This window comes from Talaromyces atroroseus (assembly GCF_001907595.1).
Source record: "Talaromyces atroroseus strain IBT 11181 chromosome Unknown scaffold_13, whole genome shotgun sequence".
Classification (NCBI taxonomy): Eukaryota; Fungi; Ascomycota; class Eurotiomycetes; order Eurotiales; family Trichocomaceae; genus Talaromyces; species Talaromyces atroroseus.
The window spans coordinates 545,143-570,965 of record NW_017971445.1 but is presented as its reverse complement, the minus strand read 5'-3'; the positions used below and the strand labels follow the sequence as shown (position 1 = coordinate 570,965).

Sequence of the window (25,823 nt, the reverse complement as noted above, 5' to 3'; positions counted from 1 at the left end):
CTTCCCCCGCCATCCACGAATGAGCGTGCAGCATTCGCCATGCTTGACTTCATCCGCGAGTCAATCACGCAATCGCCAGCGCCCGCCCGGCAGAATGCTGCTGATTGGCTGCCGATTACCTCATTTTGCCGCCGGCCAATCAGAAGCTGCAGGCGGGCGACCCCGCGAACCCTCTCGGACGAGTGGTTCGCGCTTGCCTATTTCGGATTAGTGTCTAGTTGGCACCTCAGGCATCAATGTCCGTACTCTGTAGTACGGACATGGGCAACTGTCCGTGGATGCGTGCTGGCTTCGTTGATACGGCACTGCGGTTATCTGTTTGGGAAGCATGCCAGCTTCATGGAGTAGGTACACCATTGATAGCCAACTACACCCTCTTTCGAAGCGCTCTCACCCGAGAGTATCGGCCGAATCTTGAAACGAGCCAATCGAGGAGGAAGCAGATGGCGCAATTATCTCTAGTTTGACAGAAGATGTCTCCTCGTGTCCTGATCATCGTGAACGGTAGTTAACTTTTATTAGACTATGAGCATAGGTAAGCAAAGAGGTATATCCAGTGCGCGCTCTAATAGGTATGCGATTATGTATTATGTATAGACGACCACATGCCCTCGTCGTTATTGATGCATTAATTCCTAGAGACACAATCGTGTTAGCACGCACATCAGTCAGACAGTAAAAGTCACCTACACTAGCGAATTTGCTTCGAGCCCGGATTCTCGGCCCGTAGAACACCAGCACCCACGGCACAAGCGTCAACACCGCGCCCTGTGTCTGCGTTAGTGATATACGGGGGAAAAAGAGAAGTGTGAATTGAGCAGCTTACAATTCCGCCCAACAGACTCGACGCTCCTGGAAACCCGAGATTGTTGAACATGGCATTAGTGACCAGCGGGAAGACGCCTCCGAGAAGATTCCGGCCTGATAGAATAGCATTAATGACCGTCCAATGGAAAAGGGGTCAGGTCAAACTCACAAAAAGACTGCGCCGCAAGCGCAGAGCTGGCATATCGATGATAAGTATCGGCCAGATAGTTGAAGACGGCCAGATAGACCGAAAAGATGCCCATGGTGGCACACGCCACGGCAAGCGAAGGCACAATCCATGGAATCGACGAAAACGAAGTCCAGCCAAACCAGAACATGCCCACGGGCATGAGGATGGATTCAATGCAAGCAAAATACAGACGACCTTCCGGAGTGCTCGACATTTTGCCGAAGCGAATGGCGACTTTCTCCTGGTAGATGCTGAGAAGGGTGGCTAGAATGGCGCCGGCAGAGATTGCTAAGAAAGATTAGTATTTTTATTTTTGCCTTTTTATTTTCCGATAAGGAGGCTTACCTGTAAAAACATCACCGGCCTGGGCAACGTTAAAGCCATGGTTGGTTTCCATGACAAGCGGGATAGAATCGAGCTGCAGATAGAGCACGGCCCAACTGAATGATATCCATAGAGAAAAGAAAAACACGACAGGCTCCGTGACCAACAGGTCTACACCGTAATAGTTAGCTGCATGCTGGAGCTGCGAGGACAAACATAGACTTACGGAATGGGCGGTAGCACGAAATGCTAATCAACTTGATAATAGATTCGCGTTCTTCATCGGCCTTCACTTTCCAGCGAATACGACGAACCTGCCGTTTCTCTGGCCGGACTTGCGATGGGAATACCAGCCCTTGATAGCCAACTGCTTCAAGACTCTCGTACCATTTGTTGAGTGCGTGCGCCTTGCGACTCAAAAGAATACTTCCGCGTGTCTCGCTCAGACAGAAATACATAATGACCACAAAGGCACCGCTGACAATGCCGTGTGACCAATACACCCATCGCCATGTGGTGTGCGAGACGATATTGCTGGAAATGAGCGGTCCCAGGCCGGTGCCAAACAACGCAGCCCCGGCAAATAGTGCCATGGGAGTATTGCGGTTCTCGGCATGGTAGATGTCACTGATGACTCCGCCAACCATTGTCGAATACGTCGCTAGAAGATACGGGTTAGTGTAACATGAACGCCAGGGGCAAGGGTTCATTGGTACATACACCCGCCCACGCCTTGGAAGAACCGAGCAACTATCATGCCGCCGAGAGAATTCGCACCACCACAGGCAAAGGTGCAGCCTACTATGAGTCAATAATCTGCTTCTTATACCTCTAGTGTTCGGTATTCAAGGGACTATAGATGTATATACTCACCCGTGAAGAGAATGCCACTGGCGATAAACACCGGTCGACGACCATTGATCTCCGAGAACGGAGCCAGAACCATCGGCGCAATGGCAAACCCCGTCGTGAAACTGGTGACGCCGACATTGAAAGCCACCTGGCTCACGTGCCATACCGAGAGCAACTGAGCCGACGGCGGCGTATACTCACCCGCGGCAAAGGCAGCCAGCAAAGTGACACCGCAGGCCAGCCATGTGATGAGCAACTTGCGAGTCTTTGACCAGAGGAAAGGCGATGTATATTTCGTGAGGTTGGGGCACTCGGGCGGAGCTGCTCCTCCGGGCGTTGTATCCCATACTCCCGGCAACTCGGTGTCAAAGTCGAGGTAGAGATACTCGATGTCCATATCCGCACAGTTGATGTCCACCGTCTTGCTTGCTTCTAGAGCAGCCATGTTGATTGATCCTTGTAGGTTCGAGACAGCACGCGCGCACACACACGCACAACGAGCTGTTGCTTCTTTTCTCGACCTCTATCCCATGACTGCGAAGGCTATACAAAATCAAGGCCACAGAAAAAGATTGACTCGGCTGTTATTGCGGCAAGTGGAGAAGCGCCTTCGAGCTTTAGTAAGACGGCTAGGCGGCTGCTTGTGGATTCCATTGCAAGACTTCACCATTTTATTCGCTCTGGAAGTGCTGGAGATGCCACCGTTGCCGTCGATGCCGTCGCAGCCTTTCGCATCCAAAAGTTTGGGGTCCGTCCAGATCGCCCGGAGTTGGTCCCGTGCTCCGGCACGTGACATTTATCCATTCTTGCTCAAGATGCACATATAGAATTGTAACATCAACCAATCAGGCACTCTTGGGGAAAATATTACTGTCAATTGGCTGTCGGGTTACCTGTCTAGTTGGAGTCATGCGGATCCATATAACAAGACCTCATGATGCCTAGTATAGGCCAACTGCCTAGGCAGAACGCTAGAGGCGCGTATCAATGAGCAAAGACTGTGTGATATTCCTCACGTTTATTGAAAGTAGGCATCGGCACTTCGTAGATACTTAAGTACATAGGTATCTGCCTGGGAGTCTCTGCCTTGTAGGCTGCACTCCGCCCTGTATATATTCAGCGATCTTCCCCTTCATCACCTGGGCAGCCCTCCTTGTGTAATTAATCTCTTCCTGTTCGGTCAAAAACTGATAGCCCTCTCAAACATGGATTATGACGCTGGTGAACACATCCAATTCGAAGACGAGCGGGCTGACAATCGGGAAGGACCACGAGGTCGAAATCAAAGACAAATGGTACTCAGATCGAGCATCAGTTATCCGAAGTCCTTGACCCTGTACTGGCTCAGCGGCACATCCTGACTTTAGCTCGAAGCTCAGAAGATGATACCCCGTACATGATCAAGATCAGGTACGAGTACGGTGATCCTCTGTTGATTCTAACAGCTTCCATATATAGCCTCAAGGCTGAGCGGTATCTGGTCGATGACATCGAGGAAAACGACCGGCTCTGCCGCCGGCATGCCGGGTTTGAAAAGGACTTGATAAAGCTGGTTCATCAGATTGGCCACGGGCCAAAACAACGTTTCAGTATCAGACACGTACAAGGTGAAGAGTTGGTATATCGTGGAGGCGGCATATGGTGTACATTAATGGACCGCGTCCCTGGAGATGATGTTGACATGATCCGGCATAAACTCACAACATAGTACTAGGACACGGACTCTGCATAGCTATCTCGTTAATCTTGCCCATGGGTGTTATCAAGACATGCAACATGAGATTACAGAGGATAGTCTATTTGTGCTAGCGTTTGGTCTGTGGTCGGAGGAAGACTTAGAGGACTGAATACCACCGAACTACCTTAAAACCTTCTACAATTAACTTATGGCTTGGAAATAAAATGAGAATTCGATAATAGTCATTCGCAGATACGTTCATCCATATGAATGAGGCCCTTACCATGTTAGCATAGGAGGCACGCCCCGTGCCAAAATATGGGCTGATAGTGATTTCTATCGTGCCGAATAAGCCGGTGCTCTATCAGGTAATACACAAGTTAATAACAGTTGCCCTGAGTGTTGTATTTGCGAGTGCTTGCTGGCTGATCGGGCGTGGTGTACTAATGAATATCTTCCGCTCGTAGTTACCTAGAGTCCTAGTATAATAACTGACTACCCTACCTGATCTAACCGGTTGCCCAAAAGGCATCCGACGTAGATTTGCCCTTTGACGGAGCTCCTCTTGAGCACACCACCGCAAAGCTTTCTGGCTGGGCCTTCAAACACAAGAATGTCCCCATGATCGAATTCTTGGCCATCAAATTCGGTGGGGGAATCTCTAGTTATGATTATAATTACTTGCCTTCCGCTAGGTTATCCAGGCCAGGTCGCAGTGTACATGGACAAATTCTATTGTCCTACATGCGCCATAATGGCACATGGTTCATCCAGAGGCTCAACGCGAACCTCTTCTTGTATTCACTGGCGATTTCAAGGAGCCAGAGCACGACCAAGGACAAGGTCTCTCTGAGAGAGGCCTTCCTATACTTAGCGTCTATGGCAGCAGGTAGCTGTTTTCCAGCCTCAAGATATTTCTCGCATCATATTTCAGACATCTCTTCACCTAGTTACAAAGCCTTGTAGTCACAGTAAGTAGACTGTTTAATATCTAGACATGCTCGATATTTTAAGGAGTAAATAGTCGGGCTAATGTAATTCCGGCGCAGCGATGGCGCCTCCCGCGCGCAATTCTCCAACTCCCGCGATCAACATCCTCCCATCCCCAAGTTCTAGGACTACATTCGCCTCTCTCGGAGGACTGCATTCTGTTTCAAGCCCGCCGCTTTACTAATCTCGCGCGGCATTGGATCATAGCATTTTCCCACGCAAAATGCCAGCTAAGAAGCGCACGTCTACCGTCGCGAACAGCGACGCGACGGGCCCATCTAAACGCACGCGCAAACCAGTTCCAGAGACCGCTGCAAGTTCGCGTCCTAAGCGATTGTCTTTTGTAACGCTTCCACCGCGCGCAGCAAAAACCAAGACAGCAACTGTTGCCCCCGCTGCTGCAAAACCGAGAACTGCCTCTGCCAGCAAAGCCCCCGACACCCCGAAGAAAAGAGGCCGTCCATCCCTGAAAGCCACGACGCCCGTGAAAGGTATAGAGTTGCTGTCGTTGTCACAACAAAACTTCCATTGCAATGACTAAGTCTAGTCCTCCTTAGAAACGAAAGAAAAACCCACGAAACAGCCTAAAAAGGTTACTACGACTGCCGCCGGCAGATCCAAAGCCGCTGCTACTACGAAAAAAATTGCTGCAGGTAAGCTTGCGAAACGACGCGGTAGACCGCCCAAGTCTTCTTTGCCCTCAACCGAGGCCACCGCCACAACCACCACCTCCTCCAAGAAGAGGAAGAGGACCGTTGGGAAACCCAAGCAAGTATCGAATATTCTTCTACCAAAGAAGGGGTCAGCCGGGAAGCTTGTCAAGAAGCAACCCGTCACCAGAAGACCTCGCAAGCCATTATACCTCAATGATAAAGAGCCTGACCTAACCATTGAGGTGGCTGAAGATGATGCATACGGACCCGATGGCCGGTCATATTGGCTCATGAAGGCGGAGCCCGAGTCGCGACTTGTCAAAGGCGTGGACGTCAAGTTCTCGATCGATGACCTCCGTGCGGCTACCGAGCCAGAGCCATGGGATGGTATGGATGACTCCGTTTTGATTGTGAATTGTATTGCACCGCTAACAAAGCTGGTTTAGGTGTTCGCAATCCTGTCGGTATGTGAAACCGCGTTCGCGCGTTTTATATAAAGACTAACCGTATGAATGCAGCTCGAAACAATATACGCGCTATGAAGCAGGGTGACTACGCGTTTTTCTACCATTCCAGCTGCAAGGTTCCTGGTATCGTGGGAGAAATGGAAATCGTGAAGGAGCACTCAGTAGATGGTTTGTGGCCCTATCCCATGGTGGGCCTGTCTTTGTTGCTAACGGTTTGTTTAATATAACAGAATCAGCTTTTGATCCCGCTCATCCATACTATGACGAGAAATCCAGCCGAGAAAATCCCAAGTGGGAAGTCGTCCATGTCGAGTTTCGGCGCAAATTCGACAAAACCCTAACTCTGGAGACACTTAAAGCACACGCTCTGCCAGGATTTCCTTTAGACGGCCTGCAGACTATCCGACAGTCGCGCGTGAGCGTTTCTCGCGTCACACCAAAGGAATGGGAGTATATCAAGAATTTGATCGATGAGCAGAACAAGATCGACGAAAAGGCCGATACTGAAATGAAGGATTTCGGTGAAGCCGAGGCAGACACAAATGGCGAGGCAGAGACAGCGAATGAAACTGCTCCTGAGCCAGCATCAGAGCCCATCCCAGAACCGCAATCTGCTTCTGGTGCAGCAGAGCCGGCGCCTTCACCTGCACCTCCAACCGAGCCCACAACTGCTGCAAGCAACAAGCAGCCCGTTGAGGGTGTTCAGAAGCATGCAGATAAGCCTGAAGAGAACGGCTCCAAAGGGGAAGACTCTTTAGATAAGAGGAGTGGAGAGTCGAACGAGAACGGTGTTAATGGTCAGACCACTACCGAGCGTCTTGCGTCGGTCATCACAGGGGCTTTCCTGACGAGCTGAAGGGAATGAATGTCGCTTTGTTCTGAACGGTGGTAAATCATGGTGGAGACTCTGTACTTCCGTTGTCCTTTGCTTAGGTAGTTCTGCTTTTGTCGCATCAACATTATTTCGCTTATCGTCTGGTCAAGTCAAGCCGGGACAAATCAGTTTCGTAGCGTGTCCGACTAAGTAGGTCGTGACGGGCGCCGCAAAGCATAATATCTTACAGGAAGCAGATTTAACTGCCTCGGAAACCCCAATTGCTCCTCCGACTTAAACAGCACCAAGCCCGCCTCCTTGAACAACCTCCTAAAACTCTCATCGGTCCTAGTAACAGCATTATCGACTGCATCAAAGGCATCCGTGCCATCAAGCTCGGTCGAGTTATTTTCCTTCAAAACCAAAAGTCCATTCGGCGTCAACGCGCTCGCAGCTCGCTTGAGGTAAGCCACTAGTTGGGCATCGGTGAGATGTCCAACACACCACTGGTTCCAGATGAGGTCGTATTTCTTTTCTGGGTGCCAATTTTCGAGTCCGACGATATAGACATCTTCCACAACCCCATCTTGCCCATCTTCGTCTTCATTCTCGTCTTTCTCCACCCCTTCCTTGTTCTGTTTTTGTTTCTTCATCAAGGGCCCATCCCGAATGACCTGCGCAAACTTCTCCACAGGCTCAACTACATCCACCGTTTCGCACACCTTGCCCAGTAGCCCTTCGGTGACGCGCCCAATGCCGGCACCACAGTCAACGCCGCGCTTGAGTTTGTGGCTTTTACTGGTCGTTGCTGTTGTGGTCGTTGCGGCGGTGGTGTCCCCTTCGATCTGTAGCAGGCGGCGGATTTTGGCTAGGAAATTCGCTGATCCGCGCAAGTCAATGCGAGAGATTTGCGGGAAGCCGCCTAGCATGCCGTTGACGGTGGCAGGCATGCTGTTCCAGTATTGGATGGCGGAGGCGTGATTGATGAGGGAGTCTGGTGTTTTTGTTGGCGGTGTCATTGTTGTCAATCTGAGTATATACTTTCCTGTACTATATTGTTATCGTATTATATAGTGCGTATATCGGATGAAGGACAAATGAATGAAGACTGGATGAATTGGAGAGAAAGGTGAATGACGGGGTCGAGGTTGAGTAAGACGAAGTTTATCAACAATCTCATTGTGTTGATTACGTGAAGATACATGAGTAAATTACCTGAAGAATCGTATTTATACTCACTCATTGGCCAATGTCTCACATTTGACCCGTCGTTCGTATTGTCATTGGCTACAGTAAATTACATGGTACCAGAACCGTATCGCTGCCTTTTTCGAGCTTGAGAGTTTGACATGTATGACATGACAGCCAAACTGCTCAGGAGATGCCTGTAATGAAGTCTGTGTTGATCCAGAAACGTCTACAGAGGTGGCCTTCCATGTTCTCGCCATGCAAAGCATAAGTCGCAAGTAAATACATGCTCAAGTCAAACAAAGGACGTACAGAAAATAATAGTAACTATAAAGCATTGAAAACCCAAAATCTCTCTTTTTTTCGTTTCCTCACGTATTATTCAAGTGTTGCTAACACAACACAAGACCTATATGCGACGCCTTGAAACAACCACCCATTTTTCCCATACATGCCAATGCTCCCGCTTCACGTACATCCCATTGTCGCCCAAATCATGAACGCTGAGCATGCCGAGTTCCTGTTCTGTCAAGGTGTGCAAGTCACGGTGCTGGTAGTAGTAAGGGTAGGGTTCTGTCTCTGACGTTATCTCGTGCATGGAGATGTCAGATGAGGATTGCGTGTCTGAATGGTGGTTGTCACTCCCATCATCGCCATCATGGCTGTCGTTGTTGTCACTTTCTTGATGGTGGTGGTGATGGTAGTCATCATCATCATCATCATCATCATCTACTTCTTCTTCTTCTTCTTCCTCCTCCTCTTCTCCCTCCTCCTCGCTTCCGGGAGGGATTTCAATGCCGTTCATGACCTCGGTATCAAAGTGTGTTGCATAGTTAATGTGTTGTAGGTTGAGAACTTCTAGTTGTTCCATTTCGTCGTGTAGGACGGAAAGAACATCTCGCCATCTGCTCCCTTCAAGCAGGTATATATATGGCAGGCGCATTTCGCGCAGTTGAGACTGGTGACGTCGCGCTATCGAGCCGATCTCCCATGAGTGAAGGCGCCAGCCCTGAATTCCAAGGCTCCGTAATCGCGGCCAGTGGATATGATGGAAAACATCCTCTAGGTGCATGTTTAGAGGACTATTGGCTGGGAACCCGACGTTTATTGTAACGAGGTTTCTCGCTGCTTGGAAGAAGTCCCTAAAAGTGCTCGATAGTCGTGACATCAACGCAGTCACATCGGAAACAGAATGAAAATATATATCTAAGCATGTAAGCCGCTCACCCAGAGCAGACATGGTGACGCGAGGTGTATGCAGCAGTTTCAGAGCGGCCTCCGGGCTTAGCTGGGGGGCCAAAAACCGGACAGACTGGCAATTCGATCCCATAAGAGCCAAGCCCAGGTTCCCGATTGCACGCGAGCACGCGGGTTCCCAGTCGAATTTGAGACCTTCGGCCGTGCGTGACCGTCTCGCTCGCTCCATGATGTCTTCATCCGCCTTATCTTGTAATCGAAGGAGTTTGACCTGTTGCAAGGAAGTGAATGATACCAATGCCCTCTTTAGAGAGATTATGTCCTCCGAAGTCTTGATCAGTGATGTTTGATCGGCGAGCCTGGCAGTATGGATATCGGAGAGCGTAGGGTAATCCGATGCGATCTCCGTGAGAAACTGTCCCCAATCTATATAGAGGGAGGCAGCAAAAGTATCAGCGCGAATATTCTCTGATCATTTATTTTGAGTCGGGGTTCTAATCTAACATACCGCGTCCTTGATAATAGGGTCGCACCATGTATGTGAAATATCGCGTGTGACGAGCCAGTTGCATGTCGACCAATTCATTCAGACGAGTAAACCCTTCTGCCGAAAACCTCAAGGTGAAGCGACGGAATTTCCAGGGCGTCGCTATCCTCATAAACCGCGTGCACACCAGTCTGTATTTGTCCAGATCGGATTTTTCGCCGCGCGAGGCCACGGCACTGGCGCCGTTTCTTCTGTATGGCGGAAAGGCATAATCGTGCAGGATTTCGCGCCCGTCCGGGCTCTCTGGTTCCGTGAGCAGGAAGGATAGAATCAGACTCAGCAGTTCGTCGGCCAAGTGGGTGATGTGACGGGGCTCATTCATCGTCCTTGTGAGCAGGCAGCCGACTCACCGGCTGGCTGGCGCGCGGCGATGAGCATAGAGAGACGAACAGAACGTGAGGTGTATGTCGCAGTCTGGTCTTGCCTGTCTTAAATCTGGGGGAGCCACTGCTGCGACTATTATAGCGCGAGTCGTCGACAGGGGCCATGGCATCGTTCGAGCAATGGGCTGCAGAAACAAGCTGGCAGGGAAAGCAGGTCGCATGTCACCGCATTGCATCGACCTGCAGCGAGCGGATCCCAGTCACATGACCGCAAAGGTCCCAGCAGTCCAGGGCCATGCTGCAGCCACCGACCGCGAGGCATCGTCGCTGAGCGCCGCGATTGGAGCTGCGCCGATGTGCGTGAAGAACGGGAGCCCTGCAGGCGGCTATCCTCACGGTGACGGTGCGACCGCGACGCACCAACTACTGCACGGCAATGGCCCGTCCACGAGGGCAGGCGAACCAGGGGGAGGGAGAGCGAGCTGCGATGGAGGACGAGATGCCGCTCTGCGTGGCACTAGGCACACTGGGCTGGTCCTGGCGCAGCCAATGGCCGCCGCAAAACCGCCCGTCTCTCGCTTTCTAGACGCTCTAGCCCGGTCAGTCATACATGCACCAGCAGCCAGTGTCTACGGCGTGATTGGCCTGTGGCCTCGAGCAGGATGCTTGCATGCTTTGCCGGCCCATATCCGTCTCATTGGCTCAGATATATAAGTCTATCTGACATGTCTACCCATCTAACTACCATCTACGTTACTTACGTGGCACACTGCTCACCAGTTGCATGGTGACCGGAATCCAAGGTATCATTGTGACCAGTGCCTAGTGCTAGCTTAAAGGCTGCTGTTGGCACTCTTCATTCGGCGCTGGCGAATGTCGGTGCTGCTGATTTTGGCTTCGAAACCACTGGCCGACGTATCCGCTACTGCTTCTGCTTCTCCCGCCTGCAACACGTCCACCTCGAAGACCTCCAGGGATGCCCATCCTCTCTTGTTTCTCTCTGCGTTCACTGCCTGTCCACCAGATCTGGTTTCTGCTGACACAATCAGAGCCCCAAGATCTTCCTCCGCAATGGTAGGGCCAAACGGATCCGCAATCTGCACCAAGCGGACAGTTAAATCCGGCGCGACTTGAAACGAAACCTGTTTGCCATTGGGGCCTGGTTTCTCTGTCCGCTGGATATCAGGAGGGCTCTCCCCAGGCGGACTGAAGTCGATGATGGCGCGGAGAAACGCCGCGGTGTTTTGCCATCTCTCTTCCCAGCTCTCGAGGTATTCTGCGAACTTCTTGTTGACGAGCATCTCGTCGCCTGTTATGCCAACTACGAGAGATCTAGGTCGGCTCCCGACCTGCTCCTCTCTCCTATGATCAAGTGCCAATGCTGTGGCTGTCAGCAACAATTTATGCCCAATATGAAGATGGTCAAATGTCCCGCCCACTATGACGGCGGAATGGCTTGTAGAGCGCCTATCGTCGGGAGTGATAACTGTCTGCGGAGTAACTGATACATTGCCTATAGGGAGCTTCTTGGAAGGAATAGAAACGTCAAGTTTCAAGAAAGCCGCAATTAGGAGTTCTCCTCCGTCCGTATCTGGAACATAAATCTGATCCCAGGATCGTTGTGAAGTTGCCAGTGTTGCCAAGTCAATGACGGGTCCTTGTACTCTTTGCGAGTCTTTGAACTGGCTCTGTTCGCTGGGATCAACTAAAAAGACCCGGACGTCCACGCCACCCGGTACATCTAGCTCTACATCATAAGAAGCACTGGTGGCGCCCACCAGCGTATAGAAGTTGGCCAGGAGATGCTGTATGCTGGCGAAGGCTTTCGACCGCGGCTGGTATTGACCGCCGAGTGAATGGGGAATGACCAAGCCGATGTCAAGCTTATATATATTGCTGGAGCCCTTTAGCTGGACCGCAGCATCTGAAAAGATATGCGACAGCGCCGGTCCATATACCTCCTTCAACTGGCGCACGGCGGGGGAGGGCGGGGTCGGTAGTAGTAGAAGACCGTACGGAGCAGCCATGGCATCGGACTGGAGCTGGCTTTGGATGAGTGCAACGGTGAAGAGACAACACCTCTGCCGCGTAAAGTATTGTATAGTATGGTACACGAGAGCAAGACACAACATGTAGGCACATTGACGGCGAGGTCGCTGATTAAGCCGGGCCCTGACCGCTGGTTGGCTGCCGGACGGCAAAACGCGGGGGCCCAATCGCCTCCTGCCATCCAAACCATCTGAAGAAGACGACCAAACCCGCATTCTCTGCCTGCCGCTGTGCCTCGAGCTCCACCCCCAAGACAATTGACCTCGCGGCTCTCGGAATGGCCTCTTGAATGCTCATGGTGCGCTGAACAGTGTGTGTGCAGTACAGCTCTTGCTGTCTCGGAGCTCCCGCAGCAGCCTCGTCCTCTATGCGATCGCAGACAGGTACCCAGCCTTGCACTCCCTCCCTCCACCTCCCACCGTTATCCAGCTCGACGCCTCCGCCCAACATGTCCAATCCTTCGTCACAGCAGCAGTATGAGACTCCACGGCGGCCGGCGGCGTATACTCGTCCCTCGGAAGAGCTTCATATTCCTTTGTCAGGCACCGTCTCCTCAAATGCCCCTCGGTACACGACAGGGCCAGAGCCTGGTCACGGTCCTCCGTCAATAAGTATCCAGCAGTCAGCTTCTCATCATCCTCAATATAACTCTGGCTCCAGCACACTTCCCGGGGCCTTGCAGCCAGGGAATATGTCTGGCCGTCCAGTGTCCTTAGCTGCCAACACTGCTCCTTCTGCCGCCCCTACCCTGCCCCCGCCGTCCACGCAATCGCAACAGGCGAGCACGCCCTCTCGATCAGGAACCGTCAGCCATACACATGTCCATTCAAGATCTAGTCCTGCTGGGTTTGAGCAGCCCAGGTACCGACAGTATGGAACGACGCCGGAAAGCGCAAAGTACTCGTCTCCGCCGGGTGGTGGCATGCTCCCTCACACGCCGTCAGGAGCCAAGTACTCTCCGCTGGGCCTAGCAGACATAAGGCCACCCAGCGATTCGTTGTTGATGGATCACCAGATGACGCCTGGATCATTCTCTGCCTTCAACGGTGACATTCAAATACCCACAAACAGCAACTACGTGGCCCCGTGGCCGATCTATGCAGTGGACTGGTGCAAGTGGCCCATGTCGTCAGGGAATTCTTTCGCTGGCAAAGTGGCCATTGGGAGCTATCTCGAAGATAGCCATAATTATGTAAAGTTTCCTGGGATGATCCTTTTTGATTGACCAATCTAACCGCATTGCAGATTCAAATAATCGATACTCATCGCAAACAACCAGAGGCTGATACTCCAGACGTCGTGCCTGGAGATGTTGAGGTGGAATACGTCAAAACAGCCGAGGCGACACATTCGTACCCGGTTACGAGGATACTGTGGGAGCCTCCTTCCTCCCAGAAGCAGTCTACAGACTTGCTTGCAACGTCAGGCGATCATCTCCGGCTGTGGTCATTGCCAAATTCCCAGATGATGCAGCAAACTACAAATTCGATTACCGGCCGGTCCCAAGCCCAGGCGCCGGCAAAATTGTCACCGTTGGCTCTTTTATCGAATTCTAAATCCCCCGAACACACGGCGCCAATAACATCACTAGACTGGAATATAATTTCACCGAGTCTGATCATCACTTCTAGTATCGACACGACATGTACGATTTGGGACATTCCGACTCTAACGGCGAAAACTCAACTTATTGCCCATGACAAGGAAGTTTATGACGTGCGCTTTTGTGCTAATAGTGTCGATGTCTTTGTCAGCTGTGGTGCAGACGGTAGTGTACGCATGTTTGATCTGCGGAGTCTGGAACACAGCACCATTATATACGAACCGTCAGAAAAGAACGAGAAACGTAAGTAGTGTTCTATGCATACACGAAACCTATATCGAAGGCTTTCATTTGCTAAATTAAGTCCTGCAGTTATGAGTCCTGGAGGCTCAAGTCCGTCGGTATCAGGACTTTCAACAGCATGGCCGCCCCCGCTTTTACGCATAGCCAGTAAGTCTTTCGGATATCTGTGATCAAAGATATTAGTGATTGGGATGAAAAATTGACTGCGGTTCTAGCATCCCCCCATGATGCCCATCTCCTTGCCACATTCTCGCAAGACTCCAACCTAATCCGCATCCTCGATGTGCGACAGCCAGGCCAAGCATTGGTCGAGCTCAGGGGGCATTCTGGATCCGTCAACTGCATAGAATGGTCACCCAGCCGCCGGGGCACGCTTGCTTCCGGCGGCGATGATTGCTGCGTCCTTGTATGGGATCTCATCAACCAACACAATTCAGTTCATATGCAAGCTCCTCCCCCTCCGCCTCCTCCCACTGGCCCCGGTGCAGCGTCGTCGGGACCAACTACAACCGAACGCGGACCAACTGCAGCATGGCAATGCGATTATGAAATTTCAAATTTGTCCTGGTCTCCCCCAGGGCCTGCATCGTCTTCTGGACTTCCTCGTGATTGGCTTGGCGTTTGTGGTGGTAAAGGGTTCTGGGGTGTAGCAATGTAGACTTTTTTTCGCCTTGCTTCCTTTTTTTTTTTTTTTTTTTTTTTGGAATTCATGATGAGCGCATCAGTGTTTTCTCCCTCCCCCTCATTCTGATATTTCGTTTACGCTGTTGACTGAACTATTCTTTGTATCTCTTCGCATTTTTGGCCCGAGATTATTTCTTTCATTTTGCTTTTCTTACCAAAAAAAATTACGACATTCAGGATTTATACGAGAAGCAAGCAAGCAATTTTTTTTAAAAAAATTACAAGCATATGACATTATGAATCAGTTACTCTCGTGTTTCACGGTTGATTTCTTGTGAAGTATGAATGGTTGCATACCTATCCTCAATGTTTCTTCTAGAATTGTCCGGGGGTGACTGATTTATGGTTATTGGTATTGGTTATATGTGTATTCTTTTATACATCTATATATATATACATGGATACAGTTATACAGCTGGTCGATAACAGTAAACAGTCCTCCATCCTCTTGATGGGGACGGATAAAGAAGGAAACCATGGGCAAAACAACCTATTCACGTCAATGTGCCGAATTGGGTATATGTGCACATTGCAATTGTACACACAAGGATGATGACTTAGTGCCTGAAGCCAAATGCCTCTGACTTACGAAGACGCCTGGAACTTAGCTAGCAGTCTACTCTCCAACTGACGCGCAAACTTGACGCTGGGAACATCGACGGCTCGCCAGAAGATATCCGCCAGCCAAAGCGCGATGGGTAGGCAAATGCTCCATCCAATAAGACCGCCGAAACAGAACTGGAATGCCGTCTCGCGGCCGGTTACTTTCCAGATATTGTGCATCAACGTATAGCCGAGGCCGTGTAAGATTGGCCCATGCACGATGTAGAAGGCGTAGGATACTTGTCCGAGGTATTGAGAAAGCGGGTTCACGAAGAGTTTCTGAATGGTTTTGGAATTATTGATGCTTGCGACGATCAGGACTGCGCCAATCGTTTGTGGAAATCGATGAGGCTCTGGGTACGTCTTCGGCGTGAGTTTACCAAGCCAAACATACCCCGGGGTGTGCAACACGCCCAGATTCGGTGATGAGCCGATGTATAGCCCTAGTATGAACACGCCGATCCAGATTTCGCGATGGCAACGCCGGGCGAAATGTTGGATAGGAGTGGTTCCGGCAGATTTCTCCAAATCTGGAGCAGATGCAGGTTTAGAAGTGTTGGTATTGGTATTCCAAATACCGTTTATCAAGTCGATTTCAGCGAGCACCAAGCCACTCAAGAAAAGCACCACGTCCCAACGACCCCAGCGCATGCAAAACCAGATTATCGCAAACTCTAATCCCAGTCGTATCCTTGTTGTGAACCGACTGACGCCGATAATTACGAGAAAGAGCACAATCGAGCTGCGAAATTCGACAGGGATTGTCCAGAGGTGAGGGTTGTAATTGTTATAGAAAAGACCCCAGTCCCAGAAGTTCATTAACCGACACAACGTCCAATACCAGTCCCAAAGCTGTATGTAGGTTGATTTCAAAATAATCGGGTGCTGTTCATTCGTCCCCGTAACTGTTCGGCCCTTGTCCACAACCCAACGCGAATAGTTGTATAAACCTAGGCGAATTGCTATGAAAACGCAAAACAAGCCGACAATAGAGGGAATGTAAAGACGAAACCCACGTCGAAAAGTCGCTGATGACAGCACTGAGAAGGTCTGGTCGAAGGATCCGCTTCTAATTGTCTTGAGCGGTCGGTAGGACAAGACGTAACCGGAAATAACGAAGAATATGGCGACCATGATGTGGCCCGAGAAAATCATGTGTATGATAGGTAGCTGATGCAATCCAAAGTACTGTTTATTAAAGCCCCACCCTATGTGTGTATGCCATGTATATGTAAAGAAGAAGTGGAAGTTGAACACGAGAAGACAAGCCCATCCTCGCAAACCATCGAGCGCGGCAATGTCGTGTAATTTCTTGGGTTTATTAGGTTCGCCGCCTGTGATGTGGTGCTGCAAGTAGCTCGGCACTGTGAATACCATAAACTGCGAGATCACTCGTTCGGCATATTCGGGGAAGTCCTCGTTTTGTTGCATCCAGATGGACTTGTACCAGGGCAACACAGCTGCATTTCGCACAGGCACGTTTCCCATCAACGATCGGTCAGAATCTTGTTGCCTGTCGAGCTCCGGAAGGGTAAATTCAAGGGATAGGTTTCGTGGCATGTCATGAGAGGGCGCGTTCAGAGACGCCCTGCGTCTCACGGCGTCCCTCATCTGCGCTGTGGTATCCATTCAACAACAAAAAAAGGAAAAGATCATTGCAACCAAAGACGATAGCTCTAACAGGATAAGAAATATCTCATTCTGGCACCAATGCGCCCATAGGATATCGTTGCGAAGCGAAGGGCAGTTGAACTTCCCCCCCAGTCGTGCAGGCGGTGTTTCTATTGTTAGTAACAAGCGGTCAACGCTGTCACAGATATTTATTGCTTGGCCCGAATCCTGAGGCTGGGGCAAAGCAGGCAATGAGTTATATATGCAAGCGCTCGGCAAATGAGGAAATAGGACAGTACAAGTGCGTCGCATATGATATGTCGCAAGATGAATGAGGAGGAAGCGGCTGCAGAAGGCAAGAAAAAGACAGCTAACTTTCGCAGCCTCAGGCACCCGATTGGGACCCGGTGGGGCGGCCTACCGCGGTCGAGGCTTGTTGCCCCTTGTATTTGCGATACGGCAACTGTCTCTGCAAGATGGATCTTGCAAGCACAGGGGGAACGAAGCCTTATCTCCGGATTCAATGCAGATACAGTCTGGGACGCTGTCTAGAAGACCATCTTGGTTCATTCTCGCCTGCCCAGCCATGAGCTCCGTGGTAGGTTCGCACTTGGGCCTGTACCGACGATACATAAATACGTAGTTCAAATACCCCGTTTGCATGGCCCAATGCAGATTAGCCGAAAACAGGCACAGCTAATCTGACTAATCGCAGGCACGTGACTGGGAGGCTACCAATGGATATCACGTGACTATATCACGACACCTCCCTGACGCAACTTCTGCAACTGCATGGAACGCGTTCTTTGTCGGAATCCTCGAGATATTTTGCATATGTCCGTATAGAGTGCACCTGGGCTGCGGAAATAGAATGCTATCTCAGTAATGGGCGCGGTAACTGCCCTCGAATGAGCTCTCAATAGTTCGCAACTCCAACAAAACGGCCGCCTGCGATCCAAGATAGCCAGGCCTGCCTGGGACCGCTGGATCTTGTCAACGACTGCATTTTTTTTTTCTCTCTCTCTCTTTCAGCTCGACCTTCCTAGCCTGCTCAGCGCTCGAATCCCCTCGCGTTATTGTTCGGACCACAGACATGGTCGCGCCTGCCGAAGTCTAACCTTCCGAGCCTCCCAAAAACTTCGCAAAGACGCGCACTTGACTCTCTGCCGCCACGCTGCGCTCGCTCCTCCCCCAGCACACTCGACCATTGAAATGCCACAGCCGGCTATCGACCCTTGAGCATCGAAGCTTGCATTCTGCGACTGGATATTGATGCGCTATTGCTGGGGCTGGCAGTCCCCTCGCCTTCGCCATGGACCTGCGCACCATAATGAACTCCGAGGCCAGCGGTGCTGCGAAACCTCAACCTCCGCCACCATCACAGCACTCTCCTGCGCGCCAGCATTCAGAGCCTCTTAGTACTCCGCGACCTCAAGTGTTGACTCCCGGCCCGGCATCGTATCAGTCTGGCTATTTTGCGCGCCCGCCTCAACCCTCGATACAGCCACCTCAGCATTCCCCAAGCGCATCCTCGACGCACATTTTAACGCAATCCCCATTGCAATACAACTCAACCACAACACTGGCTGGAGGATCGCATTCTAACCGCACGCAAAGTTCTCCTCCTCCGACGTACCAGCTGGCGCCCCGAGATTCTACCCCAGCCAGCCCTGCCGTGTTCGCACAGCCCTCACTTGCTTCACCATATACACCCCAGTCTGGTTCGTCAATCCAGCAGCAACAATCATATTTTAATCACTACCCCGGTTCCCAGTCTGCTCAGCACGCTCCCGGTCCTCATTCCACGCACGGTTACTCACCCCAACCTTACGCAAGCGAGAGCCCTCGTCCAGTTAATGCTCAACAGTCCTTCCCGCCTCAACACCAGATATCTCCTCCTGCGCAGCGGTCCCAGCCCGGGACACCTTTAGGTCCTCCTGCTGGTCCATATCAACGTCCTCCTCAATCTGCTCGTCCTCCATCTGCTGGAGAGAATACATCCGCTCAGACATCCAACTTGTGGAATTTCCACGAACATCAGGGGTCTGAACAGAGAATAGGAGGCCTACAAAACTACCAGGGTATCCCACCACAACATATGGATTCAAGACAAGGAGAAAGGCTTAATAGTACTCAAATCCCACCAGAAACTGAGAGAGAGAGAAGCGTCAGCATTAGTCCGAAAACCATTGTTTCACGCCAGAGTCTATCCCAAGATCGAGAGGGTATCACGCCTCATCGCACCAGCATTGACGACGATCGTTGGCGTCAAAGTCCTTCCGGCAGCCATTCTCACAGCAGTTCTTTCGCGGACCATACGAAGCTCGCATCGCACACACCCCAGCCAAGCTACCCTCACGGCCCCCAAGCAATGCAGATGAGCAGCTCACCGTTGGCGAGACAGACACCGTCTCGCGAAACTCCTACTGCACTAATCCAGCCTATCAAATCCGAAGCCTTGGAAGTGTCGGAAGTTTCCGGACGACCGCTTAAACGTAAGAAAATGAGATATGACGAACCCCCGATTTACGCTCGGAGAGTGCCTAGAGGCACTGCGAAAGGGCCAATCATACCAAATCCAAGGCCACCTATTGCAAAGAACTCTCCAGCTCGACTCTCTCTTCATCGCCGTTCGACATCTGTCCAGGGAGCCGCACCATCGCCATCCACTGCATCGTTGCAAACTCCTGCCAGACCGCCAGCAGCGGTAAATGGTAGCACTCCACCAAACGGTCGTCTCCTTCCTCCAGCCCCAGCAGAGCCTGTATACGGTTTATTAGGGCCCTGGGAGCCCTCGATTTCAGGCAAAATTCCCTATGAAGAAATTACGAAGGTCGTTTGCGATTTTCTCTTCAAGGAAGTCGTTCTCAGACGAGACCTTGCTGCGGGAGCCGCTGGAGTTTCAGCCACAGGATCCGGAGCAATCTTAGAAATTGAAGCTAAATTAGGAAAAATTGTGGATAAAGAGACGAAGGGACGCCTTCGTCTTCCGGTCATGACCGAGTGCGTCCTGAACACTTCCGACTACCGTACCGCCTTCGAAAGCTCTATGAGTCTAGTAAGTAATCTATTGTGGTCCCAAATGAACCTTATATCTAACTGTATCTAGGCACAACATCGCGTGATGAACAATTTTCTGAATGAAGCCGTCAAAGCCTCGATGCCGCAGGCTGGACTCAACCGGATTCCATTATCATACGCACACAAGAAAGAACGTGACACCTTTTATGAATTACCTCCCAATGAAATACCGCCACGCTTACAGAATTACCTTAATCCGCGACACAAACCTAAGGTGCGAGTGACTACAGACCAGAGAACCGGCGAGGTTCTCGCAAAGATTATCAAATGCCGAATCGCAGATTTGGACGTCTATAGTCCTCGCACGAACGTCGATTGGCGTATCTCTGTCAACCTAGAAATGAACTTTGATCGAGATGTGCGACAGTTCCCTATTTCGGATGGCGGTGCGCGGGGAAGAGTGGGTGGTGAGAGAATCAAAGATCGCATGAGCTATCGCCATCTAGCTTATCAAATTGATCTCACTCAAGTGGGAACAGCAGAGGTAAGTCGCACGCATATTGAAATTACTTGAGACAAGTTGGCTGACTAATGATGCAATCGCTACAGAGCCCTGTCAACCATGATTTCGAGCATGAACTTGAAGTTGAACTATCTGCAGCGGAAGTACGACGGCAAGGAGAGCTTGCCATGGAAGGCAATGAGAGAAATCAGTACGAAGACCTCATCAAGGGTTTTGTGGACAATGTTCGATTTCTTGCTCGAGCTGTCCCCAACGCATAAATTGCATCTCACCCTACAACCGAACGGTGACAATGAAAACAAAGGAAATAATCAGAATCAACAAAAAACAGCAACACTGCGCCGAGTACAACCGGTCGAGACGAATTTCTTTACCTTCATCATAGAGCACGATACGATTCATCTCGATTTGTCAATAATTTGCGCCTACAAAGGGAACAAAACATCATGGGCATTTCCCCCGTTATTCTTTTCCCCTTCCTCTCTTATCTTTCACACATCGTGAGCATTAACGATTCTATACATTTAATGTGGCGTTCTCTTTCCGTGCTATCCTTCGACAAATTACAACAAGCAGTGGAAACCCAAAAAGAAAAAAATTGCAACTCACGTCGTGGGCTTACTTTTCAAATATCTGACACCTTATTTTTCCCTCCTGTCTTGTTCCCTGCGCAAATCTACGTTCCTGGCGAATCTTTTTTTCATTCATATAATGCTGATATTTCATTTCTTACCTTCTGCTTCAGATCTGTTATGTGATATGCGTCTTTCTCTTTTCCATCTATCTATTAATCCGTATTGTCTTCACTATATGCATATGGTGAGCAGTCAACAACAAACAAAAACATTGTTGCTGCTAGCAAGGAGAGAGGGTGTTGGGTGCTGGTGATGGAGTGTTGAGGGTGGAGTTGACAGTGGCCGTTTCTTCTGATCTGTGTTATTAATACGTACATATAAAAATATCTAAATAATCATACATTTTTCTGCCTGTGGCTTAGTTTGTTGAATCTAGTGTAGCTGGAAGAATGCATACGCACGTATGCATATGGCAAAGAAAGAAAATGATGGCAATAAATGAATCTGAATATTCTCCGTCTTATGCACGCATTGAATTAAGAAACTTTACACGACTTTGGAAAGCAAACGCGTGCACACTCAAAAATAAGGGAAGGGGGGAGAAAATAAAAGTAAAACTACAGATATGTATCTATGTATGATATCATAACCATAGTCATATCTACTCCGAATCATCGAAATAAGTCGGATTATCGTCACCGGTAGCACCAGGGGTCGCAGCAACGGCGGGCGTTGGTGCATCATAGGGCTGTGGTTGATGTCGTCCACCGCCGCTTCCTCCTCCTCCGGCACCAGGTGTAGGCGCATTGAAAGTGCCGGGAGTTGGCGCGCTCTCCGCCCAGCGTGGCGTAGCAGCAGACCCTGAGGCGCCGGGAGTAGGAGCTGTGGGGTATGCGCCGGGGGTTGGGGCTGAATAGTCGCCTCCAGGCGTGGGTGCGTCGTATCGACTGCTACTATTGTTGGTGGAGCTGTTGGCGTTCCAAGCTGGTGTGCGACTGCCGGACATTGCTGGTGCGCCCCATGCTGGAGTACGGGAACCGGCTGCAAATGCATCAAAGCCGCTGCTGCCACCGCCTGAACTGGAGTCGTAGGGGGTGCGAGCACCGGTGTTCCATGCTGGTGTGCGTCCTCCGCCCATGCCTCCACCGCCATAGGCGGTGCGAGAGCCGTCGGCTTTCCAGGCTGGTGTACGTGATCCGCTGGCTGCTGAGCCACCCCAGGCAGGAGCTATGAGATTATACGTTAGTATTGGTTGCGCACGAGGTGTAGCACGGGGGAAAAAGGAGGGCGACGCTTACTTCTTGACGACAGGGATCCACCCCATGCTGGTGTCCTCGAATCCATAGCAGCCATTGGCGTGCGAGATCCAGACCAGCCTTGTTCTCGTGGCGGTCCTCCAGGTCCACCGGGCACACGAGGCCTGCCGCCACGAGCCATATCGATTGTTTGACCAGTGACTGGGCTATGTCTTTGTTAGAAATATTGAATTGATACGGGAGTTGAAAATGAAACTTACTCCTTCACAACAACTCCGCTACGTGGAACCATGACCTTCGTTCCTTTGGTGTGTAATTCAACACGCACAAGATCCTCCGTCGTCTCTCTGGCAATGCCAATCAGACCTTTGTAACTCCCTTTCGTGATACCAACCGTCTTTCCGATGAGCCGGTCTCGTCCTACCCGTGGAGGTGGCATGGCAGAGCCCTGGGGCGGACGTTGCATCATGGCAGGGTTCATGCGTGATAAATCGGGGCCTGTAGCACGGCCTCCCTTGGCCGAGACAGTGACAACATTCGTTGTGCGGACAACGATGACACCGGTGTTTTCCGCCTGGGCCTTATTGTGCAGGAAGAGGAAAGACCGGTGAATGTGCATAATGACTCCGCTGCGCTGTTCTCCGTACATTTCTCGCACTGTGTCGCCGTGACGGATCTCTGCGCCATTGCGATCTGTAGCTACCGCGTCTTTGCGTTTGGCAATTTTAGACGCTATTCGTGACGGCAGAACATTGCGTACTGAGCCATTTTGGTCAATGACACGCAGCGACTCGCGATCGACTTGAATGATACAGGCAACAGTGACGGCGCTAGTGAGATCATCAGTATGTGATACTAAGCTGTTTGAGAAAGGACACTTACTCGAGCTGAACAAGGTCGTGCACATCAAACGTCCCAAGTTTACCGTCCACCCCAGACTCCGTCGAAAGTCGAAGATCCTTGCTGAACACTGTGATTTCCTCCATGCTCATATCGCTGAGTATAGTAACACTATCGCCCTTGACCTGAACCACCATGCCCAACTCGTCCTGATAACGGCTGCCGCCGATGACTTTGACGTGGTCACCTTCGCGGAATCGCTTTCGCAATGTTTTGATTGGCGCATCTATTGTTTGGCCTTTCATATCGCCCTCTGTAACCTCCAGCGTAATGATATCACCGCGGGTCGAGATTGTCTTGCCAATTATACCCTGTTGTTCACCCTTGTACACTTCGACTTGATCTCCAGGTCGGTAAGCATCCTCTGCAACTGCATTCTTTAGCGTGTTCGCTAGGGATGCCAGATCAAGGTTTGCAGCGCCATCCTCAGATCCTCGGGCGAACATAGTCACTTCCTCTAGGCGAGGGTTTACGCCTGTGGTGATTAGATGCTGAATCTTCATCTCCTTTATGAGGAAGCCGTCGACGTAAGTGTCGCCCATATAATTCCAGGACTTCCCACTCAAATTAGATGTTCCCACCAGATGCCTGCCGTGCTTCTTGCTAGCCTCGGCCTCACTGAAGAGACGCTGAGGTGGTCGAGGAGCCGTATTATTCGCAGCCCCGAACCTCTTCCTTTTAGCCTCTGCGGGTGCCTGGTGGTCTTCATTCAGTCCGTAATCCAAACGAGGAACAAGTCGAACAGTGACTTCAAGACCATTGGTCTCAACTTCTTCAATCTGGGCAAGATCGCCCTGATATTTGCCACGCTTAATTCGCACCCAGTCACCTGGATTCAGCTCCTCGGACTTTTTAACTCGTAGAAGATCAGGCATTTCTTTCACGGGAACCAAAATCATCTTTGTTTTAGGATAGACGTCAAGAAGGCCATCTAGTGCCTCCATAACCTCTGCTTGTCTCCTCGCTTCCACATAGACGTAGCCGGTCATAGTCTTCCCACGCTCAAAAGCGGATATAATTTTCAATCCATGGCGGGTGCCGGGTGGTCGCTGTTCGACGCGTTTTTGAATGTTAAGCACGACATCTCTTTCCTTTCCGGGTTTACATCGGACACCCCAGATACTAGGATCGTCGACACTTGGTAAAAGGAGTCTCTTGGGAACAACCACCGAATCCGTTGCGGCCATGCGGTTGCGTCCATATCGTTCCTTAAGAGCGGCAGCCTGTTTTTCAGCGTCCATATGAGCTTCAAGCTCTCGTTGACGATCAAGCTGTCGGTGTCTGCGATCGTCCAGCTCAGCGCCCACAGGCAGAGCATCCAAGTCGTCCGGATGAGCCTCAGCACCGAATCCATCGCCCATGTCATCCTCTTCGTCCTCTGCTTCTTCGTCGTCATCATCGACACCAGCTTCTTCTTCGAAGAAAGCATTAACCCCGCCTCGCCTCCTGCGCTTCTTGGGCCGGCCCTTCATATGCGAGAATCAGAATTTGCCACGAGAACAATAAATATTTCTTTATAACTGGACTATGACTTACCGAGACGGCGTCTTCATCATCCTCATCCTCATCTTCTTCCTCTTCCTCTTCCTCGTCGACTTCTTCGTCTTCGTTCCCCTCGTCGTCCTCACCTACTTCGTCAACGGCTTTCCTCTCATCTTCGTTATCATCTTCGGCGTCCTCGTTTACCCTATCCCGCCTAGTACTCGGTCTGTCGTTTTCCTCGTCCGAGTCAACAGCAGGGGCTGGGTTGAAGTCGTCGTCTTCCTCCTCAGAACCAAAATCCTGGTTCAGCACGTTGTTCGACATGATTGCAGTGGGATGTAAATAACGGTATTTTCCTTCGCGAATAATTCAGGCACGATAGAGAATCTCGACGAGTTTGAAATCCAAATCGAATCGATGATAATCTGAAGGACCATCAAGAAACACAGCGGTCGGGGGTTGTTCTGCGTAGTCCCGGGGACCAAACCCGAGTCGCTTGGGTAAATCGTACGAAAAAAGTGACTCGATTGAATCAGAATTTGAAGCGAGATTGGATAAAAAACAGGCGTTGCGTCAGGTCCCTTTGTCCAAGGGCAAGCTGCGCGCAGCAACGGAGGCTGAAGAATCAAATCGCTCGCCCCGAGAGTAAAGGAATCTCTCAGACTTGATGCAAGTATGTCGATATCATAGAATACTCGCCGTAAGATCGCCACACAGAGGCGAGAGATGAGCGTTGGAGTAGATCGGAATAGAAATCAAAGGTGGTAAAGATTTCAAGCTGTGCAGGCAGGCCCTGAGTTGGTTGGTTCAGCTTTAGCTCCTGGAGCGGTGCCGAACTGCGGCCCTGGCTCGTCCGGGCAACCCTACCGTTTCCCGATCAGGAAAAAATTATTTCAAGACTCAGGCCAACTACTAACTGCAACGAGTAGTCGACATGAGTGCATTCTTGACCTACACAGATTTATGTCTGATTCGATAGCAGTAAGGAATTCGTACGTAGAGTGGGACTTGAAAAGTCGACCCTAACAAAATTCGCATACGACGACTTAATTCATGGCATGATCTAAGCAAACCGCATAATAATAACTAATTATACAGTGAGTCCAGACTTCATGTGAAGAGACAGGCTGGAAAAAAAAAGACTCCGGATTGTAAAGGCAATCCAAATACAAGTACATAGTACCAATGTAAATATAAAGATATAGATATAGAGATAACGAAGAAAAAGCTTATACCGAGGGTG

The 25,823-nt window shown here is 50.6% G+C and overlaps 11 protein-coding genes across 11 annotated transcripts, besides 1 other annotated feature; 5 read left to right on the top strand and 6 right to left on the bottom strand.

The window, feature by feature from the left end:
- Positions 1–617: 617 nt before the first annotated feature.
- On the bottom strand, positions 618–2,618 carry UA08_08238 (hypothetical protein; the record flags this gene model as incomplete). Its single annotated transcript, XM_020263139.1, has 8 exons — positions 618–635; positions 691–768; positions 827–921; positions 977–1,285; positions 1,343–1,492; positions 1,548–1,982; positions 2,042–2,119; positions 2,195–2,618. 8 exons carry the CDS (start codon positions 2,616–2,618, stop codon positions 618–620), a joined length of 1,587 nt encoding a protein of 528 aa, XP_020116773.1.
- Positions 2,619–3,378: 760 nt separating this feature from the next.
- UA08_08237 (hypothetical protein) lies at positions 3,379–3,881 on the top strand (the record flags this gene model as incomplete). The annotated part of the gene is made up of 3 exons (XM_020263138.1): positions 3,379–3,448; positions 3,541–3,583; positions 3,632–3,881. The coding sequence occupies 3 exons, from the start codon at positions 3,379–3,381 to the stop codon at positions 3,879–3,881; spliced, it is 363 nt and encodes a 120-aa protein (XP_020116772.1).
- Positions 3,882–5,064: 1,183 nt separating this feature from the next.
- Positions 5,065–6,817, top strand: UA08_08236 (hypothetical protein; the record flags this gene model as incomplete). Its single annotated transcript, XM_020263137.1, has 5 exons — positions 5,065–5,332; positions 5,399–5,881; positions 5,941–5,958; positions 6,013–6,129; positions 6,198–6,817. 5 exons carry the CDS (start codon positions 5,065–5,067, stop codon positions 6,815–6,817), a joined length of 1,506 nt encoding a protein of 501 aa, XP_020116770.1.
- Positions 6,818–6,981: 164 nt separating this feature from the next.
- On the bottom strand, positions 6,982–7,794 carry UA08_08235 (hypothetical protein; the record flags this gene model as incomplete). Its single annotated transcript, XM_020263136.1, has 1 exon — positions 6,982–7,794. One exon carries the CDS (start codon positions 7,792–7,794, stop codon positions 6,982–6,984), a length of 813 nt encoding a protein of 270 aa, XP_020116640.1.
- A 578-nt stretch (positions 7,795–8,372) lies between these two features.
- On the bottom strand, positions 8,373–10,029 carry UA08_08234 (hypothetical protein; the record flags this gene model as incomplete). The annotated part of the gene is made up of 2 exons (XM_020263134.1): positions 8,373–9,586; positions 9,669–10,029. The coding sequence occupies 2 exons, from the start codon at positions 10,027–10,029 to the stop codon at positions 8,373–8,375; spliced, it is 1,575 nt and encodes a 524-aa protein (XP_020116639.1).
- Positions 8,609–8,693: a repeat region (Identified by RepeatMasker using a combination of RepBase library and repeat library created with RepeatScout).
- An 82-nt stretch (positions 10,030–10,111) lies between the features above and the next one.
- Positions 10,112–10,744, top strand: UA08_08233 (hypothetical protein; the record flags this gene model as incomplete). The annotated part of the gene is made up of 1 exon (XM_020263133.1): positions 10,112–10,744. The coding sequence occupies one exon, from the start codon at positions 10,112–10,114 to the stop codon at positions 10,742–10,744; it is 633 nt and encodes a 210-aa protein (XP_020116638.1).
- Positions 10,745–10,863: 119 nt separating this feature from the next.
- On the bottom strand, positions 10,864–12,529 carry UA08_08232 (hypothetical protein; the record flags this gene model as incomplete). Its single annotated transcript, XM_020263132.1, has 2 exons — positions 10,864–12,111; positions 12,284–12,529. 2 exons carry the CDS (start codon positions 12,527–12,529, stop codon positions 10,864–10,866), a joined length of 1,494 nt encoding a protein of 497 aa, XP_020116643.1.
- Positions 12,530–12,770: 241 nt separating this feature from the next.
- On the top strand, positions 12,771–14,583 carry UA08_08231 (hypothetical protein; the record flags this gene model as incomplete). Its single annotated transcript, XM_020263131.1, has 4 exons — positions 12,771–13,271; positions 13,325–13,925; positions 13,995–14,072; positions 14,141–14,583. The coding sequence occupies 4 exons, from the start codon at positions 12,771–12,773 to the stop codon at positions 14,581–14,583; spliced, it is 1,623 nt and encodes a 540-aa protein (XP_020116642.1).
- Positions 14,584–15,194: 611 nt separating this feature from the next.
- UA08_08230 (hypothetical protein) lies at positions 15,195–16,772 on the bottom strand (the record flags this gene model as incomplete). Its single annotated transcript, XM_020263130.1, has 1 exon — positions 15,195–16,772. The coding sequence occupies one exon, from the start codon at positions 16,770–16,772 to the stop codon at positions 15,195–15,197; it is 1,578 nt and encodes a 525-aa protein (XP_020116771.1).
- Positions 16,773–18,135: 1,363 nt separating this feature from the next.
- UA08_08229 (hypothetical protein) lies at positions 18,136–20,627 on the top strand (the record flags this gene model as incomplete). Its single annotated transcript, XM_020263129.1, has 3 exons — positions 18,136–19,881; positions 19,933–20,388; positions 20,454–20,627. The coding sequence occupies 3 exons, from the start codon at positions 18,136–18,138 to the stop codon at positions 20,625–20,627; spliced, it is 2,376 nt and encodes a 791-aa protein (XP_020116641.1).
- A 976-nt stretch (positions 20,628–21,603) lies between these two features.
- UA08_08228 (Transcription elongation factor spt5) lies at positions 21,604–24,904 on the bottom strand (the record flags this gene model as incomplete). Its single annotated transcript, XM_020263128.1, has 5 exons — positions 21,604–22,169; positions 22,241–22,404; positions 22,459–23,028; positions 23,081–24,564; positions 24,635–24,904. 5 exons carry the CDS (start codon positions 24,902–24,904, stop codon positions 21,604–21,606), a joined length of 3,054 nt encoding a protein of 1,017 aa, XP_020116575.1.
- Between the last annotated feature and the right edge of the window lie 919 nt (positions 24,905–25,823).